The sequence below is a fragment of the Gadus macrocephalus genome, chromosome 23 (assembly GCF_031168955.1).
Source record: "Gadus macrocephalus chromosome 23, ASM3116895v1".
Taxonomy (NCBI): domain Eukaryota; kingdom Metazoa; phylum Chordata; class Actinopteri; order Gadiformes; family Gadidae; genus Gadus; species Gadus macrocephalus.
In genome coordinates this window covers 14,568,570-14,591,521 of record NC_082404.1, presented here as the reverse complement: position 1 = coordinate 14,591,521, position 22,952 = coordinate 14,568,570, and the positions used below count along the sequence as shown (strand labels likewise).

The 22,952-nt window shown below is 44.1% G+C and overlaps 2 protein-coding genes across 13 annotated transcripts in view; one reads left to right on the top strand and one right to left on the bottom strand.

Annotated features, from left to right (window-relative positions):
- The window catches only part of LOC132452525 (microtubule-associated protein 4), a 70,889-nt gene extending 66,261 nt beyond the window's left edge, over positions 1–4,628 (top strand). For 7 of the 9 annotated variants that reach the window (XR_009524374.1, XR_009524371.1, XR_009524372.1 and 4 more), the window contains 2 exons: positions 437–2,722; positions 2,764–4,628. Coding sequence is in view for 1 of the 9 variants with exons in the window: in XM_060045190.1 (XP_059901173.1) it covers positions 437–444 (8 nt within the window). In the remaining 8 variants the exon portion in view is untranslated. Of the gene's footprint in view, positions 1–436 lie in introns of all 9 variants that reach the window. The other 2 variants (XR_009524370.1, XM_060045190.1) reach the window with 2 other exon arrangements.
- Positions 4,629–8,412: 3,784 nt separating this feature from the next.
- On the bottom strand, positions 8,413–22,952 carry LOC132452527 (NACHT, LRR and PYD domains-containing protein 12-like). 4 transcript variants are annotated; one of them, XM_060045191.1, is made up of 14 exons: positions 22,367–22,952; positions 21,559–21,655; positions 21,330–21,446; positions 21,142–21,255; positions 19,038–19,154; positions 18,864–18,918; positions 17,152–17,377; positions 14,975–16,811; positions 14,467–14,640; positions 12,774–12,947; positions 11,801–11,974; positions 10,845–11,018; positions 10,622–10,668; positions 8,413–9,806 (listed from the first exon to the last, which is right to left on the bottom strand). In XM_060045191.1, exons 2-14 carry the CDS (start codon positions 21,639–21,641, stop codon positions 9,253–9,255), a joined length of 3,846 nt encoding a protein of 1,281 aa, XP_059901174.1. In that variant the 5' UTR covers positions 21,642–21,655; positions 22,367–22,952; the 3' UTR covers positions 8,413–9,252. The 4 variants fall into 4 exon arrangements, with proteins under 4 accessions (XP_059901174.1, XP_059901175.1, XP_059901176.1 ...); XM_060045192.1 differs by having other exon boundaries at positions 21,142–21,252; XM_060045193.1 differs by lacking the exon at positions 11,801–11,974 and having other exon boundaries at positions 22,367–22,951.

The following is a 22,952-nucleotide window of genomic DNA, read 5'->3' as shown; positions in this document are numbered from 1 at the left end:
CGCAGCAATAGCTGACATTGTGGGTGTTTATGTAGTTTGTCTACATGTGTCCAGAGAGAGATGGTTGTAATGTATCGTCTCATGTTACCTACAGCGGTTGGACTATCTCAAACTCCGCTGATAGGGTTCAATCAATATGAGGACTGACACAATGCTATAAATATAAACGCCCCCATGCATGTGGTTCTGTTTAAGCTGGTAGGGGTCTAACGGTTTGTTTCATGGTCTTCAGTTCAGTATATATTATCATTTATCTTACTATATTATAATTATGTAGTTAGTAGTTTGAGGCCCTGCTATGTTAGCCTGACCCATCCCCTCCAGTTAAGTATATAATATTAATATTACCACCATTATTGATATAATCATAGTTTGTGTTAGTGTGACCCCCCCCAGACAGCTGACCATCCTGCCGTCTTGACTTCTTATCTTACAGGCGTCTAACTCTGCTGTCCCTCTGCCCCATGTCACCTCCACCACGCCACGCCCCCTCCTCCTCCTCATCCTCCTCACTCCTTTTCAATTACCACGTTTCCTGTCTTCCTTCTGCCTGTCTCTCTCTCTCTCTCTGTCTCTCTCTCTCTCACTCTTCCTCTTCTCTTCAACCCTTCTGCTGCAGATTGAGTCTCTCACGCTCAACCTTGGCCAGAAACCGCTGGACTTGCTCAAGGACCACGGCGCGGCCAGCATCCTGAACACCTGCTCCATCCCCCCCCCCCCGGGCCGACGGCCACGCCCTGATCACCTGCTCCTGCCCCCCCCGGGGATTCGGCCACGCCCTGATCTCCTTTTCCTCCCTCATTCATACTGTCCCGGCTGTTCCCCGATCAGCTACGATCATCAACACCCCCCCTCGGCTCCATCAGCCCCACGCCGCGGCCCCCAGTGACTTCCTCGCTACACACTGCCTCGATGCGGCCCCTAGACCCTCCCCCCCCCCCCCCCCCATACTCCTCAGACCGGGGGTGGTCCGAGTGATGGAGCTGGATCCAAACCCTCCCCTGTTTTAGCTTTCCTGTCCCGTTACCCTGGTGATGTTGAGTCATATTGATGCCCCCCCCCCCCCCCCCCGTATTAATGCCCCAGCTCCACTGCTCCGCGTTGAAGTCGATCCGTCGGCCTGAGCAGCCGACCTCCTCCTCCGTGCTCCCGTGTGTGCCCTCATCACATAATCTCCATCGTCTTCATCATCATCAGGCGCTTTCGGTTTAACTGCAGCAGATCTGCCTCCCTCTGTCCTGTCCTGTGGTACCCATAATCACAGCTTACCTTGTCCTGACTTTATAGGCTTGAGTTTGGGGCTGGAGGCGATGCGTCAGCCGCCAGAGCACCGTAGAAGGTCTCCTCCTGTAGTCAGTGGGGGTGGTCTGCATGTTACCTGTGCTCTGACGCAAACCGTCATGCCGATAGCTTCGCTGCCTCTCTGACCGCCCACATGCAGAGGACAACTCTCCTAGGCTCTCTCCCTCTGAGCGGCCAGGGCCGACGTCATATAACCATAGCCTCTCCTTGACCTTTAACCTCGGGAGGGTGATGTGACCCCAGTAACCGGTGACCCCTGTCTGCAAGCTGCCTGTGTGCTTTGTGTTTCAACGCTCCGTTTGAATCCATTCCCTCCGAGTCCGTCGTTCTCCCTAGAGGAGAGCTGTGCTACACGCTACAAACAAAACAACAAAAACATGAGAAAAAACCCAGTTACCAAGTTAGGCTGTGTGACCTTTAGGGCGATGTTCTGTGTTTGTGATGACGTGTTTGAGTGAATAATACCTTAACGCTGATGGTAGCATCTTGTCTTCTCTTTGTTAATCTGGTTTCCTTTTTCTTAATATGTTTCTGTTTGAGAGGAGGTGTTTCTTCATGTTGTGTTCCTGTACAATATTACGGCTGCTCCTTCGACGTTAACGCACTTAATATCTCCTGAATCACGCACAGGACTTTGAACTCAAGGCAGACGAGAGAGAGAGGAGGAGGGAAACAGAATGTGACAAGAGGGAACAGTAAAATGAAAAATGGCCAAAACTAACTTCTGAATGGGTCTTTGGTCACGGCCTCATTTAAAATGATGCAACAGCGACGGATGTTAATTACCCATCAACGATCTTCTACCAGTTCAGTCACCGTACATCCTAGCATCACAATGACGCACAGAACGTCTTTGTGTTTCAAAAGAGTCTGCGTTTGGTCAAAGAAGAAAGCGTTGCAAGTCTAGGACGTGTAAGGGAAGGACAAAGTTAAGTCGAGTGGAGAACCTTTCTATGGTGTATGGATGATGTCGTGTAGGTCGGTGGAGACGCTCTGAAGTCAAATGGTGTCCCCTTGTGCCTAGAATGTCATTGCTTCCTAAAGTCCCCCCCACTGTGTCGGCAGAGTCAGGGACGAGGTGTAATCCGCTAGTCATTGGGAGTCTGAGCTCAACTGAGCTCTTACTGTAGACGTATTTATGTATCCAGACAGATGCGTAGACGGACTAGACTGTAGTTGTATGGTATCGGCGCTGGAAAACCCAACTAGGTTAATCCTCGTATTTGTTCAGCAATGTATTCGATGCTTTCTCTAATTGCCTTCGTGATGCATGGCCAGAGTCTACTGCTACGCCCAGGTAACCTAGTGCTACACCTGCTAACCTAGTGCTACGCCCACTAACCTAGTGCTACACCCAGGTGATCTATTGCCACGCCCGCTAATGTAGTGCTACACCCAGGTGATCTAGTGCTACACCCAGGTAACCTTGTGCTATGCACGCTAATCTAGTGCTACGCCCAGAAGCAGCTAATGTGCAAAGCGACTTGCAGCGTTGTGGCAAAGTTATGTATAGCCATCTTTGGGAAAAATATTAAACGGTTATTATAGCTGTGTTTCCTCGTTCAAATACTAAAAGTCAGGACGCGAACAAAAGAGGGAGAACTCTGTCTTATCATAGTCCTGAACGACCATCACGGTCATTCTGAACTTTTCTATCACGGTCATTTTAACAAATTTGAATTACACGCGTGGCAGCCATTACCTTATCACTGTTTTACACGGACATCAAAATGGAGTCTCAACCTCCAGCTGTTTGATAACATAATGGTCCACGTGGTAATTATGGTGGGGTCATGTCGTTATACTAAGCCCTAATATAACGTATTTTAATCTACATGGACACTTGTAACTGCACCTTAATGATTATGAATGAAGGTTAGCTTGGAGAAGTCGTACAGGAATATAACAACGTTCAAAATATTATGACTAATTGCAAGTTTATTTTTAATCACTATTTTTATTTTTGCCTGCTTTCCTCAACCGAGCAATAAGTGAAATCACTGTCGCCTCCCCGTTCCTCCAATTGGATAAAGTTCAGGGTCAAGTTCATGTTTGCTTTTGACCGCAAAACTTGTCTCCTTTTATATTGAGTCAATTCAGAGAGCGAATCGATTTGGCAGTAAATCAGGTTTACTTATTACTTAATGAAAACGGGCAGTTTCTTGTGCAAGTGAAACATGTTAACGCGGTGGTCCTGGTAAACCTTGTGGTGTGCTCCTGTCAGGTCATGGTGGTCCTGGTAAACCTTGTGGTGTGCTCCTGTCAGAGTTCATCTAGGATTCGGTCTCCGCCCTCCTCGTCAGATTGCACATGGATGTATATAGATGTGTTATGATTTGTGCGTTCGACTTTGCCACAAGGAACAAAAATATGAACAAAACAACGATGACAGACAAAAATAATTACACGGTTGTTAACGAAAGTGTGTCCATGTAACTTAAACGGTTTTGTGATGTTTTATGATGACTTTTCTGACTACAAATGCCACACTTACTATTACGGCAGAACTATTATTATTTCTGAGCAAATCAGCCTTTTATTGTAGTTAAGAGGCTGCTGAAATGAAACAATGTCTTTGAGATGTAACGTACTCGAGACGCGCCCGTATTTATCGATGTGCACCAGTAGTCTGTTGGTGGTGACCTGACGTCAGACGTCTACAGAAAGCAGGGCGAGCTCATGCCCATGCTCAAGCTTCTCCAGAACCTTTTGGCGGCCTCTAGTGGCCAAGGAAGACGCATGCTACTAAACATAATTTAAATGGCTAATCAGTATTTGTTGAATTGTCCACATTAACGCACCAAACTGTGTTTTTTATTTCCTTGAAAACCGCTAACTGAAACGTTTAAAATATGTCTTCAACATGACGGTTTAAAAAACTCCACCAATTCCGGCTAATGCTCGATAAAACCTGTTGGTCAAGCGGACGCTATGTGTCGGGGGTTATATGGTGAGGCACACAAGGGGATTCTTTGAGGGGAATGCATTCAGCGTAATGGGAAAGCCCCAGTGCACGCATACTGGGGTTAACCTGACGATGGTGCAACATTACCGCACACCTTGCTCACGGGTCGACGCCACGCCAACAAAAGTTCTGAAACACGACTGCTGGCATTTGTATTAGCACCTGCTCCTTCCCCCCTCTGTATCCAAACGTGCAAACTAATGAATCCTAAAGCATCGCAATGGGGAACGCAGACTTTTAGCTTTTCTTTGTTTTCATTGATTTTGAATTATTTTGTTTGAGAAGTGTTTATTGTGATTACTTGTTCATTAGTGATGTGATTATTAAACATGGAATAAAAGAGAAAAAAAAATTCCCAAAATATGTGTGAGTGGCCTGATTGAACTGCTTCATTCAGTCCCTTAAAGTGTATTTCGGGCGAAAATTTAACCCAGTGTCTTTTTCGGCATGGAAACCCATAAAATAAGACAGCTTTTTCCATTGACAATCGAGTATAGAGCTATCCCAAAGTTGCCAGGAGCAATGTAACAGCCCAAATGGCTTCCATGTTATTGGTTAGGGGCACCGCGAACGCTTCCAAATCTGCATTTTTTTTAACCACTAATATTGCTCAAAATGGCACCAAACCTCTGCAGTAGCATGATTAGGGTACCTGCACATAAAACGAAGCATCAACAACTTGGATAGCGTACCGGGAGTTTATTAACAAATACTGTTTTCCAAGTCTGTGCCTTATCGGTAGGTCCATGTTTCCAGGAAGTCCACACAAGTCGATTACCGGCTACCGTAAATAATTTAATAGAGGCACCAACCAATTTTAAACAGCCAAGTATCAAGAGGGGAGATTTTCAAGTTAAATTTGTTGGCTGATGTTAGTGGTTTAGTGGAGGGGTCTCGGTTGGAGGCCAATATATTCTTTCAGGGTCTTACAGGACCCACAATCTGTAGTGGTGCCCCTGGCTACATGAGCATTAAAAGCATCTCTTGTGGAGCTAATAGTCTCCAGGCTTCCCTCTTTAGACCAGCGGGACGTAAATCTAGGACAGATGCTTCTGATGTCCTCAGTTAGTTCAGAGTAAGGTTCTACTTGATGTTAAAGGAGTGAGGAGAATGCATACTTTTCTAGACAAGGAGCTGAAGAAGCTCTGGAGGGTTCTCCTACAGGATGCGATTCTGTCGACCATGAGTGATGAACACACTCCTTATGGAGCTTCCTCAGACACACTGAGGTCGCTATAGGGCCATATTTGATTCAGGCGGACTGGAGCCCTGGGCTTGACTGCAGTGTGGAGGTCCGGCCAGCAGGTCCTTTCGGTTTGATCTTCAAGAATGCCGTCTCACTGGTGTCTGACTGGTGTTGAATCCATCCGTCACTGATGGTGCGCCCTTGGATAAGTTGAACTGTATATGATTTAGATAAGTTAAACCCATGTCGCGTTGGAGGGAAGCTTCTCACTAACTCAGAGATTTCTAGATTAAATAAATAAACATAATTGTAACTGTAATGTGTGTGCGCGTGTATGTGAGTGTTTGTGTGTATATTGTTCACCAGATTACTTATAATTTTTGTGTATAAAGGTGTACGTTTACGACATTGCAACGTATTTTTTCAGAACTGACTTTTCAGCACTGACTTTTCAGAGATTTGACCACACAGGCGCAAGCTTTGAGTCACGTAAATATTGGCAGTGTTCTGACGCCACTCGTTTTGAAACGATAGTTACGTATGTAACTACGGTTCTATGAATTCCGGATGACCGCCAGAGGCGGTGCTTTAGCACTGGATGTTCCATCGCGCGCATGCGCAGGTCGAGTAATTATACCAAAAAAGTCACCTGTGACACCTGGGTGACCCGAGAAAGTCTATATATTCCGGAGTCACCCGAGGTTCTGTTCCAACTGGATCTTCTCGCGGAATCTGAGAAGTCTGAGTGACAGAGAACTCTGGCGGTCATCCGGAATTCATAGAACCGTAGTTACATACGTAACTATCGTTCTATTTCATTCCTACTGACCGGTGCTTTAGCACTGGATGACTAATGCCAAAAAGTTACGAAGAGTGCTCACTTCAATCAAGGGCTCGAAGCCGTCGACAAGACAGCCGTCGCCACAGGATGAGGAGCAGCGACATTAACCCTGTAGTATCGGGCAAACGTACATGATGAGGACCATGTAGCCGTGGAGCAAATGTCCTGAAGTGGAACCCCCTTCAAGGCAGCCCATGATGTAGCCATACTCCTGGTAGAGTGGCAGTTAACGGCCAAGGGCACAGGGTGTCCCTGTGCCCTATAGGCATTCAAGACCACATCCACAACCCAGTGGGAGAGTCTCTGTTTCGACAGGGCAGCCCCCTTCCTGCAGCCCCCGTAACAGACAGAGGTTATCTGTCTTACGCAAGCTGGTTGTCGCTTCAACATATGCCCTAAGCGCCCGCACCGGGCACAACAGGTCTGACACTCTTTCTGCACCCCCTGGAGAGCCTAGGGGATTGAAAGCAGCCAACTCGATTGATTGGTTTACATGATGGGGAGACAATCGTGTGGGTAGGAAGGATGGGTTCGGCCAGAGCACCACTCCTGACCCATCTGCGTGCCAGCGCAAACACGCCTGGCTCACTGACAAGGCATGGAGTTCACCGACCCGTTTTGCAGTCGCAATGGCAAGGAGAAATGCCGTCTTCATGGACAGCCGCGTCAGGTCTGCCTGACTTAGTGGCTCAAATGGGGGTAGACATAAGGACCTCAGAGCTACTTGCAGGTCCCATGATGGTGCCCTCAGGGATCGCGGCGGTTGAAGCATCTGAGCCCCCTTCAGAAACTGCCTGATTAGGTAGTGGGACCCTACCGTCTGGTTATCCACCCTTGCGTGTGTGGCCGAGATCGCGGCCATATAAACGCGCAGGGTAGACGCAGCTCTTCTGTTGTCCAACACAGACTGCAGAAAGTGTAGTATCACTACCACTGAGCAAGTCTCCGGGACTTCGCCCCGCGCCACGCACCACTGGGAAAACAACTTCCACCTGTTTGCATAGAGCAACCTTGTGGAGGGTGCCCTTGAACTAAAAATGGTACGGACCACTGACTTGTCGCAAGACGTCAGCAGCGGGTCCTGTCTCTCAGGGGCCACACGCACAGCCGCAGGCGGCCCGGATTCGTGTGCCATATGCGTCCGCCTACCTGAGACAGAAGGGCCTGTCTCTCTGGGAGGCACCAAGGCTCTCCGTTGAGGAGTTTCAATAATGGTGGGAACCATGGCCTTCCTGGCCAATGTGGAGCCACCAGAAGTAGGCTGTAACAGCCACGCTATTTCCATTTTCTGGAACCGTGGCTGTTTCCCAAAGTGAAGGCTGCAGCCTTGCTAGGACGCGTCCTTGCTAGTCGCGTCCTATGGAGATGAGACTATGGTTCCAGAAAATGGAAATCAAAATCAACCGCGAAAGTCGCTTGTTATTCGTGTCATCGGCAGAGCACTGTCAATCACGCACAGCCCGGTGAACGGCACATGTGATTGGAATGTACGTCAGCCGAGAGCAACCAATAGGTTTAGAGCTAAATGGTCCCGCCCCCAGGAACGTTATTTTTTTTTTCAGATTTGACTGTCAGGAGTTTCAAAACGAGTGGCGACAGAACACTGCCAATATTCACGTGACTCAAAGCTTGCGCCTGTGGTCAAATCTCTGAAAAGTCAGTGCTGAAAAGTCAGTTCTGAAAAAATACGTTGCAATGTCGTAAACGTACACCTTTACAAGTTTTTAAAACTAAATATTCAACCTTTCAAAACGTATTTCTCAATGTATGAACACCTGTTTGCAGAATCCCATTTACAAGGTTTCAAAACCGGGCAACAAGGAAATACACTGTTAGAACAGTGCCAGATTTGAAACTCTGCAAATGCGCTGGTGAAATTGTTTGAACTTTGAAAATGTGTTGGTGAAAATGATGAAGAAGATAAAATAGAACACAAAATCATGTTTACAGATGTTTGAATTTTAGTTTTATTTTTTTTCAGGTTATAATCTCTTTTTTCAGTGTTGCAAAACCGTTTTTACAAGGTGTTGAGTTTTCAAACCCAGATTTACAAGCCTTTGAAACTTTTTTTTTCAGGTTTGAATTATGGCAGGAAACTGACTCCATATGATTCACGTTCCATGTCAGGCATGGCAAAATAAAAAACCTTTTTGACAATGTTTAAATATAAAAAATATTGTAGTAAAATAATGTACCATCAATCAACATTTAAAACACATTTTGACATTAGAAAGTAAATCTTGTACAACCTGCTTAACCCAAAGGAAGATCTTCCTTTCATGGTTTATCATGCTGAACCTTTCAGAAGCCCAATAAATTTAAGAATTTGGAGTACAGTTCAGCATTTAAATCAATCACAAAGTATTGTGTTTTCCATGCGCTACAGGTACGTCCATTGGTCAACATGTATTCAAACGTCCCCCTAACAGCTGGTCCTCAACAACGTCAGGGCTGTGAGGACCCCCCAGACCCAAGCGGCCCCCTCTAATCTGAAGCTCAGCAGCCCATCTGAACACAGAGAGGGCTGAGAGATGAACCACGAGAGACACTGATGTTACCTACAGCTTCTCACCGGCAAAACCCACCTGATCTGTGTTTGCATTCATGAACGATGTGTGTGTGAGTGTATGCCTGTGAAAATGTGTCTGTAGACGTGTGTGTGCATGTGTTTTTATGTGTGTGTTTATATATTCATGAATGATGTGTGTGTGTTTATGTATGTGTAGATATGTGCGTGTGTATATAGATTCATGAACGATTTTTGTGTGTATGGGTGTGTTTGGCTGTGTGTGTTAATGTAAATATTTGTTTGTAAGTTTGGGTGTTTTTATGTCTGTGTACGTGTGTGCATGTATATGTATTCATAGATTATTGAACGATGAGTGTTTTTGTTCATGTCTGTGTACATATGTTTGTGTGCGTCTTTCTATGGGTCTGTCTGTTTGTTTGTGTGTGTTGCTACAATGGACACAGAGACACTGAGGCACCAGTCTTATTTAACAGAAACCCGGGGAGAAGGACCTCCTGGGTGAAGGTGGACTGGAAGGTGTGAATGTGTGTCAGTGTGTCGAAGGACCCTCCTCCACCTGGGGACACTCTGTAGAAGGACAGCGTGCCAGCGGGCCGGTCCAGATACACTCCTACTCTGTTAGAGCCAGCGGGGGGGAGACGTATGGCTGTTTGACTACCGTTGTGTCGGGCACCTTCGCGACCTTCACGAAAATCAAGAATCCAGGACTTGTTGTTCCATCCAAGCCCGCTTTTATCACCCCCTCCTCTCCTTGAGATTCCTCTGTAAGCCACTCCTATACATACCTCTCCTTCCCACTCTACCTCCCAGTAACAGTGGCCAGTCAGATCCTCTCTGCACAACACCTGGGGGCAGGAGTCAAATCTCTCTGGATGATCCGGATACGACTGGTTCTCTTCAAACCGTGTCACGTTTCTGTTGTCCTCAGACAGAGAGAGTCGTATGTTGGCTGTGTTTGGGTCCAGTGTGAGTTCACAGGCATCTGACGGAAGAAAGACATGATTAGGCTGCTAAAACATTATTATTAATTAATCATCATAAACATCATTATTATAAATATAACAGCATCACCCCTAAAGATAATAATAGTATTCTAGCTGATATCGTAAATGAATTGCATGGATAATTATAAACATGTTATTATGAATATGATGTGCTATGTCTACTGTTAAAAATAATTCTACAAATAATTAAAATAGCAACAAGATATTAGTATTATTTATGATGCACGTTTTGGAATAGTTTATAAATGTATAATTGTGATTAATAGTATCCTGATTATTATGGTGTTTTGTCAAATGTTCTAATGGTAATAAATGAAACTAGAAAATGCATTTCCTGCAGAAAATGCGTGAAAGTTTACACAATAACTTAACCGTTTAATATTAGTTATAGACCTGAATTATAACATTACAACAGTAATTAATCATAATACTAACAATGATAATGACACAAAACATCTGACACTAACACTCGTTTTTTTAACAGAACATACAATACACACATAATTACTATTATTACTAATGTTAGTATCATTATTATGATATGATCATGTCCAATAATTATAATAAAATAGATACTACCAATAATCATCAGCATAAATAAATAACTATCACAATACCTAATATTAATTGTGATTGTGAACATGTACATTTTTACACACGTAACATACATGATGTCAACCATCATCTTCATTCGCAGAAGGATCTGAATGAACACACGTCACCTCTTGCTGTGTGGATGGACTTTCCATCTCAATATATAGTGTGTGTTGTGATGAATCAAACAGACACTTACACTTCTTTAGAGCTGGTTTCAGCCTCCACAATCCACCGTGCTCCACACTGCGGGGGAAACAAAGTGAGAGCAGCATGTTGAAACATTCACCTTCATCATCTGCTGTCTCATCCCATTCTACACAACATAAATTACAGAGGCCTTTTCAAACCACTTAATCTAGCAGCGGGATGAATCCTTGCAGGAGACATTGTCTCTGAATGGTGAGCTGTCCTCTCCATACCTGAGAGTGTCCAGTCTCCAGAGTGGATCCTCCAGTCGAGTAGAGAGCAGCATAGCTCCTGAGTCTCCTGGGTGATTGTAGCTCAGGTCCAGCTCTCTCAGATGGGAGGGGTTGGAGCTCAAAGCCGAGGCCAGAGAAGCAAAGCCTTCCTGTGTGATCAAGCAGCCAGATAACCTACACACACACACACGCACGCACACACACACACACACACACACACACACACACACACACACACACACACACACACACACACACACACACACACACACACACACACACACACACACATAAACACACACACACACACACACACACACACACTTACACTTTAATTATTCAATCTGGATGAGAATAGTTCCAACTAAAGTAAAAAGGTTATTAAAATATTCATTCCATATGAAAAGGTTTTGTGATTTTATCAGATCATAGCCCGGGTATAGTCTCATCACCATGTCTACACTAATGACAACTCCTCAGAGTTACATAACCTGTAACATATAACATCCTTACAGACAGCAACCCCTAACCCTCACGGCAGCTGGCCAGAGTTACATAACATATAACATACATAACATGCTAGCAGTTAGCAGGACAGCAACCCCTCACCCTCACAACATCTGGCCAGAGTTCTGTCAGCTAGAATAACATGTTAACTCATAACAGACTAGCAGTTAACAAGACAGCAAAAATAAACGAGACCCCTTAAAATAAACAACATTTTTTAATCTTCCTGAAATCCTCATTCTCAAAAGTTCTGTTCCTCCTCTGGCCTCTCATCCTCCCATCTGTGGTCCACTGACACGGTGAACCCAGCCTACAAATGATGAATGATGCTGAATCTGTCGGGGATCTTAGACACGTGTCGTCTGTTCTTTTAGATCACAGCCCACCTAGTCCTGGATCATCCCTACATATAAAACAGACCCAAAGACACATTTAACCCTAACCCTGACCTGAGAGTTTCCAGTGTACAGTGTGGACTCCCCAGTCCAGCAGAGAGCAGCTTCACTCCTGAATCCATCAGATCATTGGTACTCAGGTCCAGCTTTCTCAGAAGAGAGGAGTTGGAGCTGAGAACTGAGGCCAGAGCTTCACAGCATCTCTCTGACAGCTGACAGCCATTCAGCCTTCACATAAGATGAACAGGAACATGTTAGGAACAGTGATTAAATGTTTTATTCAACTTTTCTGATAGTTTTACGAATACATTTGATCTTCAAATGTTAGTTATTTATTAGGTTTAAAATGTTGATACTAACAACAATACTAATAACAGTTGTTCTGTATTTCTGAAAACTATCATATTATTACTTTTATAGTAGTATGTATATGTTATTTAGCATGTTAGTGTGCCTACAGATACGTTTTTTATGTAATTATAACTTCGATATTCAATCGTTTTATGTTGTTCTGTATTTCTACATATTGTTCTGTATTTCCATGTCTTAAATTGAAATTCTGGAGATTAAATAATTGTAAAAATAAATGTAATATGTAAAAAATAATTTAACATAACCAAGATCTTATACAGTCATGGCAACAAAAAAAGAAAATTGTTGAGTTGTTCCTATGAAAATGATATTGTGATGATTCCGGCCGTGGCTGCTGTGTCCGGGTGCCACAAAGGATCCTGGGAGGCCCAGGGAAAGTGGCACCGCCACCAAGGAAGTCATGGTTGTGGGGTTTATGGTGTATGTTTCGTGTGTGGTGTACAAATAAAGGCAATACTCAGGGTCGTGTTGTGTATGGAGCATGAGAGTTTTGGGATTACTTTTTAACTTTTTAATTTTCGCATGCGGAGTTATTAGCTGGTATAGTTTGATGTCATTGAGGGGGAATTCTCAAACCAGGGGGCAGTAATTGTTTTAAAAGTAATCTGTTATTGAACCTTGCGGTGTAACTGTTTAAAAACTGAGTAAAACTGACCTGAGAGTTTCCAGTGTACAATGTGGACTCCCCAGTCCAGCAGAGAGCAGCTTCACTCCTGAATCCTGCAGATCATTGGTACTCAGGTCCAGCTCTCTCAGACTGGAGGAGTTGGAGCTGAGAGCTGAGGCCAGAGCTTCACAGCATCTCTCTGACAGACCACAGCCATTCAGCCTTAACACAAATGAACAGACAAGTTAGAAACTGAGATTAAAAGTGCTTAAAAGATTTAACTAGCTCAGAGGAGAAACATGGTGTAGCTAACGAACAGCACAGGGCCACCATGGGGCCCACACTGGAGGGGAGGACGTCCAGTGATGCTAGCGCCTCGAATCTCCTCGCTGAATCAGGGAAGGGAGCTCAAGGAGATGACTGTGAACATTCAAACTTCCTTCAGCAGTCGCCTGATGGCCGTAGGGATCCTGGACTCTGTGTGAACAGAGTCAGACCTAACGAAGCAGAGGGCTGTGGAGCCAAGGAGGGCCTTCAGCGCACTCTATCAGTCCCAATGCTTCCTTCTTCAAGGCTATTGATTGATTAATTAAAACTTTTATTTTGAGTTTTAAATCTAATCATATTGCTTATGCACATTTAAAAATAACTAAAACACTAAGTGCACTTGCCATTCCTGTCTTCAGACACTTTTATCAGACTTCAAAATCAAGGACAACTATTAATCCCCTCTAGGGTTCAGTATTCCTACATATTCATTTGTTTTATGTTTTTCTGTATTACTACCCATGCAATTGTTTTATGTTGCTCTGCATTTCTACATATTCAATCGTTTTATGTTTTTCTGTATTCCTACATATTCAATCGTTTTATCTTCTGTATTTCTACATATTGAATAGTTTTATCTTTTTCTGTATTTCTACATATTGCTCTGTATCTCTACATATTCAATCCTATTATGTTGCTCTGAATTTCTACATATTGTTCTGTATTTCTATATTCTGAAGATAGCATATATCTAAAGAATATATGTGAACAATCATAACCTTACAAGACCAAGACCATTCCAAGACCTGTCATGGCAACTAAAAATAGAAATTGGTGAGTTGTTCAAGTGAAATTATACATTTAGTTTATTTAGACCTATATCTTTTGATGGATGCAAATACTGGAACTTGTTTAAGGGTGACATATTATACCACCGGATGTGAGTGTGATTAGCCGCTATAAGCCGTTTTGAAAATCTGCCTCTTCTGACATCACAAGTGAGCGCCAGCACACATCCACTTAGATGTGTGCTGGATAGATCAGTTCACCAGCCAACCAAGTGGAATGTAGCAAACACTTGTGAAGTAAGAAGAGGCAGATTTTCAAAAAAAGGCTTGTAACGGCTAATCACTCACACCTGGTGGTATAATTTGTTACCTTTAACTACCACTGGCCCATTAACAGGGAATTGTGGGAGGGCACTATCATTATATTTTGTGTTTATAATTGAAAAGTTGTGATGGCAACTTTGCGATTACTCTTCAACATTTCATTTTTACATCCCACATAGACAACTAGGTGTAATATGTCCAATGGCATCACTCTAATAAATGTGGTCGTCAAAGGTACTGAGTATTTAGCTGATATAGTTTGACGTCATTTAGGAGCAATTTTCAAACCAGGTGGCAGTAGTTAAATGCCCTCTGAAATGGAACCTTATGGTGTATCTGTTTGCACTTTGAGTAAAACTGACCTGAGAGTTTCCAGTGCACAGTGTGGATTCCCCAGTCCAGCAGAGAGCAGCTTCACTCCTGAATCCTGCAGATCATTGGAACTCAGGTCCAGCTCTCTCAGACTAGAAGAGTTGGAGCTGAGAACTGAGGCAAGAGCTTCACAGCATCTCTCTGACAGCTTACAGCCATTCAGCCTTTACACACAATAAACCAAACATAGGAACCGTGATTAAATGTTTTATTAAGACTTTTCCTATAGTTTAACATATTATTATGCATGATATCTTATATCTTAGTTATATATTAGCTGTAAAATGTTGATGCTAACAATAATACTCATAACAGATGTTTTGTAGTTCTGAAAACTGTATCTTAATATTACTTTTATAGTAGTATGTGTATTGTGTTGTGTGTATCGTAAAACATGTTCTAAGTATGCCTACAGTTTTGTATGTTATTTATATTTTTATTTTCTAGTATTATGAATATTGTATTGCGTATTGTAATGCAATTTATTAGTGAACCTACAGAGATGTTTTGGAGGCTTTGATCACTGGCAGCAGCCCCAGAAGACCCTCCTCAGAAGCAGAGTATTTCTTCAGGTAAAACATGTCCAAATCCTCTTCTGATGTCAGTAAGATGAAGACCAGAGCTGACCACTGAGTAGAGGAGAGAGCTTCTGTGGAGATACTTCCTGATGTCAGGTACTTTTGGATGTCCTCCACTAGAGAACGGTCGTTCAGCTCATTTAGACAGTGGAACAGATTGATGCTTCTCTCTTGAGAGAGATCTCCCTCTAACTTCTCCTTGATGTAATGGACTATTTGGGTATTGATCCGTGACCTTCTTCCTGTCTTTCCCAGCAGAACTTTTTTAGTTAGATTGCCCAGTAATGTATTCCCTCTTGGTCCCAGCAGATCTTGTAGGGGTATTAGATTGGTCTCTAGAGAGAGGCCCAGGAGGAAGCGGAGGAACAAGTCCAGGTGTCCGTTCTCACTCTGTAAGGCCTTGTCTACAGCACTCTGGTAGAGGAGGAGGAATTCATCTTCCCTGGGAGTTGGCTGTTCTTTTGATATGTAATTGACACCAGTGTTGATGTAGGACAGAAAGACATAAAGGGCTGCCAGAAACTCCTGGATGCTCAGATGGACAAAGCAGAACACCATGTCCTGGTACAGCCCACACTCCTCTTTAAAGACCTGGGTGAACACTCCTGAGTACACTGAGGCTGCCATGATATCTATGCCACACTCTTTCAAATCTGCCTCGTAGAAGATCAGGTTGCCTTTCTCCAGCTGGTTAAATGCCAGTTTCCCCAGAGAAGTAATGTTCTCTGTGCTCTCTGAACTCCAGTGTTGATCTGTTTCAGCTCTCCCACGATACTTCCTGTCCGCCTGTATGGACTGAACCCTCAGGAAGTGGCTGTACATCTGAGTCACGGTCTTGGGCACCTCTTCTCCTCCCTGGGATGTTTTGAAGAAGTCCTCCAGAACTGTTGCAGTGATCCAACAGAAGACTGGGATGTGACACATGATGTGGAGGCTTCGAGATTTCTTGACGTGAGAAATGATTGTGCTGGCCAGTGTACCCTCTCTGAATCTCTTCCTGAAGTACTCCTCCTTCTGTGGGTCATTGAACCCTCTCACCTCTGTCAGCATGTCGACACACTCAGCAGGGATCTGATTGGCTGCCGCAGGGCGTGTGGTTATCCAGATGCGAGCGGAGGGAAGCAGGACTCCCCTGATGATGTTTGTCAGCAGCACGTCCACTGAGGTCGGCTCGGTGACATCAGTCCAGATGGGGTTGTTCTGGAAGTCCAGAGCAAGTCTACACTCATCCAGACCATCCAAGATGAAGACTACTTGGTGATGTTCGTATCTGTAGATTCCTGCTTCTTTGTTTTCAACAGAAAACTGATGAAGAAGATCCATTAGGCTAAACTCTTTCCCTTTCAGTAAATTTAGCTCTCTGAAAGTGAGGAGAAATGTGAAGTCTATGTCTTGGTTGAATTTGCCTTCAGCCCAGTCCAGAGTGAACTTGTGTGTTAACACGGTTTTACCAACACCGGCCACTCCGGTTGTCATTATTATTCTGATTGGTTTATCTTGCGTAGGTAAGGGTTTAAATATTTCTTCACATCTGATTGGTGTTTCCTCATTGGCTGGCTTCCTGGACGCCTTTTCAATCAGTCTGACCTCATGTTCCTTGTTGACCTCTCCACTGCCTCTCTCTGTGATGAAGAGCTCTGTGTAGATCTCATTCAGAGGTCTCTGCTCTCCTGCTCTAGCGATTCCCTCAAACACACAGTGTAACTTCTTTTTCAGATGATCCTTGAGTTCATGTTGCCACTGGACAGCAACAGCTCCTAAATCACAAACCAGAAGACACATACTATACATATGTCCAAGCAATTTCTGGTGTAAAGAAAGAAGTATTATAAATTCGACTTTATATGGATCTTAGAACTTTGTTATCAGTGGTATTGGTGACTTGCTAACCTGATATAACAAGATAGTGGTGCATCACATCCACTTAGTTATTGTACTGTTGATCTGCAATTTAACGTTTACCATTTTTTTTTACCTATATATGAGTATATAGGGTATTTTTTAACCTCCATATCTCGATCAAACCATTCAACCTGATACCCCCACAATAACCCAACATATCTGGATCAAACCATTTAACCTATATGAGTATCTTACCACTCTCGAGCCTGCAGGCGAGTTCCTCCTGGTTCATCTCCATCAGGCAGAGCTTTGTGATGTCTACCACTCCCTTTATGGCACGCCTCCTCTGCTCCTCATTCTTACCAGCCTCCTCCTCCTCTTTCCTCTGACTCTCTGAGTATTGTTGGAAATCTGAGAAGAGATCCCTCCAGAGCTTCTTCAGCTCCTTGGCTAAAAAAGCATGTGCGTTCTCCTCAGCCCCCTGGAACAGAACAAACATCAAGGAGAACTTTGTTTTGAACTAACTGAAGACATCGGAAGCATCTCTCCTGGATTTACGTCTCGCTGGAGTAACGAGGGACGACTGGAGACTTTTAGCTCCACAAGAGATGTTTAAATGCCCATGCAGATCCAGGGGTACCGCTAGAGATTGTGGGCCTTATGAAAGAATATATTGGGCCTCCAACCTAGACCACCCACCAGTCTAGAAAACCCATTTCACCACCCATAGATTGATAGACTGGTAGCTCTAGTGTAGCCCAGTGCTAATTACCCAATACTTAACCTACTGTCATTGAACATTGATGTATGAATGTCAGAGGTACATGAGTGGCATATATTATTACTGTTGTTTTTGGCAAAAAGGCTTTCCTTAAGAACAGTTTGAAAGCAAAAGGGCTTTCCGCTTGAGAAATTCATTGAAATTCTTTGGAATTTTTACATTTTGGTCAATATGTTCCCAAAGTTTGTCAGACGCCAGTAATGCTCCGCTGGCTCTAAACACCTCAGGAAAATGGTAAGAAAAGACACAGACTGTCTTCATACTCTGATATTACTTTTCACCACAAGTATTCACAGACTTACCCTGGCTGTATAGTTTATAAGTAGAAGAAAATTAGTGTCGGCCTTGCTGCTGCAAACTTCCTCAGTAAACAGACTTCCCGATTCATCCACCTTTCTCCCTCATTCAGTGATTCATATTCATGAATTTCATGTTTCATGAAGAACTACTTGATTGATATAAGATTCACTAGGTAGCTCTGTGTTAATGAGCGCCACAGGAATGTCATAGTCCGTCCCTGGTTTTCCCATTCACCTGCCTGCCACCCTGATCTCTCCTAATTAACCCACCCACCTTCACCTGTGTTCTCCCTATATCAGTCCTCTCCTTCCAAACGTTCCCTGCCAGATTGTCTCCAGAGTTTCTCAGAGCTTTCCCACGACTTGATTCCAGATTCGTCTCCGATCCTGCCAGTTGCAGATTCCTGCCTGTCTGACTATCTCGCCTGCCGCCCAGCCCCTGTCGGTATGTCTGCTCTTCTGTCCCCGGCTCCCGATCCACCAGCCTGCCCCCCCGTTGCCGACCTCTGCCTGTCTGACTATCCCGCCTGCCGTCGAGTCCCTGTCGGTTTGTCTGCTTACCCGTACCCTATTCCTGGCCCGTCCATCTGCCCTCCCGTTGCCGACCTCTGCCTGTCGACTACCCTCTGCCTGTCGATCCGGTCCCTGAATAAAGCCTGTCTGTGCACTTGGGTTCTGCTAAACGCCCCCATTACACAGGAAGGTGAATATATAAAAAACTTTCTTTGGATAAACTGGGTGACCAACTGTTGGCCCTTTTCCGCCCTCTCAGCTTTCTGATTAGTTTCTGATCCCCAAATTCCTCCTCCACGACCCCCCCCCCCCCCCCCCCCCTTACGGTGTCCCTGTTAAGAGCTGAAGTCAAATGTCTTGTTTCATTTACACACCTTGATCAGCTCTGAGTACTGAGTACTGGTAACGTCTGACCTCTCCTGGGGTCGCCTGTGGAGAGCACACACACACATACACACACACACAGGATCTTTAAGTATTTCCTCACTGGTAAATATTAGTCAGCAACAAGCAACTGGTCTTCTTTTTCGCCTGTTTAAAACTCCTACCTCTCCTCTCTGGAGGGGCGTCCATCTTTAAGGTCAGGAGGATGTCCCATAGACCAGTCACTCTTCATGGAGGCACAGCTGAGTCCAGGGGAGTCTGCTCTCTCCTGCTGCCCTGGGCTTCAACAGACACACAGCTTTTACTCAGACTAATGATGGAGTCATGATATAATAATAATAATAATAATAATAATAATAATAATAATAATAATAATAATAATATTTAAAGGTGCCTTTTTCAGCACTCAAGGACACCGTACAGAGGTACACAAAAGTCATTTGAAGGGAAAACAATTAAGAAAAAGAGAAAGAAAATTGCAATAACACAGACATAGTAATTGGCATCAGGTGGAATAGGCAGTTTTGAACAGATGGGTTTTGAGATGTGATTCTAAAAGTGGAAAATGAATTGATGCTTCTGAGTTCGGGTGGTAAAGCATTCCAGAGATGGGGAGCAGAGCGGCTGAAGGCTCTGTGCCCCATGGTGATGAGACTGGCAGAGGGTACAGACAGTTTTACGGAGGTAGAGGATCTGAGGGAGCGGGAGGGAGTGGGTACGTCGATGAGGTCGGACAGATATGGGGGAACAAGGTTGTGGATGGCCTTAAATGTAAACAGGAGGACTTTGAATTTGAGACGGAACTGAACAGGGAACCAGTGGAGCTGCTGGAGGACAGGGGTGATGTGTTGGATGGTTGGGGTTCGAGTTATAATGCGGGCAGCTGAATTCTGGACCAGTTGGAGCTTATGGAGGAATTTGTGAGGGAGTTCGTGAAGGAGAGAGTTGCAATAATCTATACGGGAGTTGATAGTTGATGAGGCTGTGGACAAGGATGGCGGCAGTGAGGGGGGTCAGGGAAGGGCGGAGGCGATTGATGTTTCGTAGGTGGAAGTAGGCAGACCGGGTGATGTTATTGATGTGGGATTGAAAGGATAGTGTACTGTCCAGGATGACACCCAGACACTTAATCTTGGAGGAGGCTGCCACAGTGGAATTATCTATGGTGATTGAAAAGCTGTTCGTATTTGATAGGGTCGATTTTGTGTCAATCAGTAGAACCTCGGTTTTACTGCTATTTAATTTGAGGAAGTTCAGAGTGAACCAGTTTTTTATTTCAGTGACGCAATTAGTGAGGGAGGAGGGCGGAAGAGTGGACCAGGGTTTAGTGTTGAGGTAGAGCTGGGTGTCGTCAGCATAACAGTGGAATTGAATCTTAAATTTGCGGAAGATATTGCCGAGGGGAAGGAGGTAGATGATGATGAGGAGGGGTCCCAGGACAGAGCCCTGGGGCACACCTGAAGTGACGGAGGAGGGGATGGATTTAAAGGTCTTCAGTTGAAGAAAATGAGTGCGGCCAGATAAGTATGATTTGAATCAGTCTAAGGAAGTGTGGGTGATGGCAATGGAAGCTAGTCTGTTGAGGAGGGTGGTGGGACAGAGTGTATCAAAGGCTGAACTGAGGTAAAGGAGGAGGAGGATGAGGATGGTGAGGAGTCCAGAATCAGCTGCCATCATATCTTGATGAGTGCTGTTTCAGTGCTATGGAGTGGGCGGAAACCGGACTGGGACTGATCATATAGGTTATCGTGGGATAAGTGAGAATGGAGTTGGGAGGCAACTGTTTTTTCAAGGATTTTAGAGATGAATGGAAGATTGGAAATTAGTTGGGAGTTGTTGAAATTGGAGGGGTCGGCACCAGGTGTTTTCAGTATTGGTGTAATAGCCGCGGTTTAAGGTTGTCGGGAAAGTTCCAGTGGTGAGGGAGGAGTGGATGATGGCATAAATGAGGGGGGCCAGACAAGGGAGGCAGGCTTTAACTAGTTGTGTAATATCACTGCTGTGCTCTGAGATGGACAACGACGACAAACACACACACACCACACACATACACACACACACACGCACACACACACACACACACACACACACACACACACACACACACACACACACACACACACACACACACACACACACACACACACACACACACACACACACACATACGCACACGATGGATATTTTTTCACTAAATATTTCCTGACTTGTAAATATTAGTCGGCAACAAGCAATTGGTCTTCTTGTTCGTCTGTTTAAAGCTCCTACCTCTCGTCTCTGGAGGGGCGTCCATCTTTAAGGTCAGGAGGATGTCCCATAGACCAGTCACTCTTCATGGAGACACAGCTGGGTCCAGGGGAGTCTGCTCTCTGCTGGCTCCTTCTAGAAAAACAAGAACCAGGATTTATGGATGTTTGATAGATGCTGTAGTTTTATAATCTTTGACAAATCCTTACCCTTCCTCATTTGAGGGGCGTTCATCTTTAAGGTCAGGAGGTTGACTCATAGACCAGTCACTCTTCATGGAGACACAGCTGGGTCCAGGGGAGTCTGCCCTCTCCTGTTGCTCTGGCCTTCAACACAACACAGACACAGCTTTTACTTAGATGGATGATGGAGTCATGTTAAATCACTGCTGAGCTCTGCGATGGACAACAGTCACAGACAGAGATATCTTCTTCTTACCTCTTAGCTTTGCTCTGGTGGCCATGTTCCCCAGACAGAGTGGTTTTAGAGAGAGGACCCCCTTCCTCTCTCTCCTCATCCATGGTAGACTGGAGACCTGGACACAAACACAACTACATATTGTTTCTCTGGATTCTGTTTTAGTACCAAAGATGAAACTCCTGCAGTGAAGACTTCCTTTCTTCCTGTCTGATAGACATATACACTATCACTATCTATGTCTAGATCTAGACTCATTATCATTATGTATGTCTTCAACAATTTAATTATAAGGACAATTATTAATTTTCCTTTTGAATTTTGAGCTGTTTTCCGGACTGAAGTATCTCGATTTTAGGAGTTTAAACATAAGTGTACTGAACCGTAAAACCATAAACAATCAATAATTTATTAACGTTCTCAATAAAACTCCACAATAAAAGTCCACCACAAAACTATACTGACTCCCTACAGAACAGAATCATACTGTCCATAAGATTGTTTAAACGCATCCTTTCAGTACAATTAAAAACCCTTTATGTTCGAGTCAAAATCGTTTTCCATTTAAACAAAAGGTTGTCCTGTCCGGTTCCTGTACCAGAGGATCTGTTAATAAACACCCTCAACACACTGAGACTAGTTATTGATGTTATGACCCATATTCCTTCATTTAAAGAAGTCCTCTCACTGAGATCAGCGTCTCTTCGACACAACAAAATTGGAGACACCAAACTTGGACGGGAGATAGATTAATTTAGTAAGAATATATTAACATAGTAAGAACACATCACCGGTCATCTGAAGAAAACCTGAATTCAACAAACGGTACCTTAGCTTCTCCGTGATGAAACGTGTGCTGTCCGTGTTGTATGGAAATATAGAAGCACAAATGCAAGAAAAGCCAAAATCTTGTTTAGAAGCGAGACAAAGCATTAACATGTTACAAAAGGTCCGGAGATTAAAGATTGAGCTGCTGGGCTCCTCAGTGAAGACAGATCAAATGAGGAAGGAGACTTTGAACAAAGGCTAACCACGTCTAGATGCTTTATGTTCCTAAGGCCTCCGTCAGGGCAAATAACCATAACTGATGAAGTGATGAGATAAGACTTTAATGAAGTCCATATAAAGATATAAACCACCAGGTCCCTGTTCTGACTGAGGGCTGAATAGTGAAACTAAAGAATGACTTCAGGGGTACAAAGTACTGCTGTACTTGGTATCATTTGTGATGAAATCCTGGGACTCTCAAAGTATCAAAATACAACTGGAAAAAAATAAGCTAAGGAAACACTTTTACTTTGAAGGAGAAGAAAGCTTCTCAACACTTTTCTGAGTTAGGGGACATAAAAGTAAACAACAAAACAAACAAACATTAGGGGGATCTTTGAAGCGTATCCACGCTTCAAAGATGAACA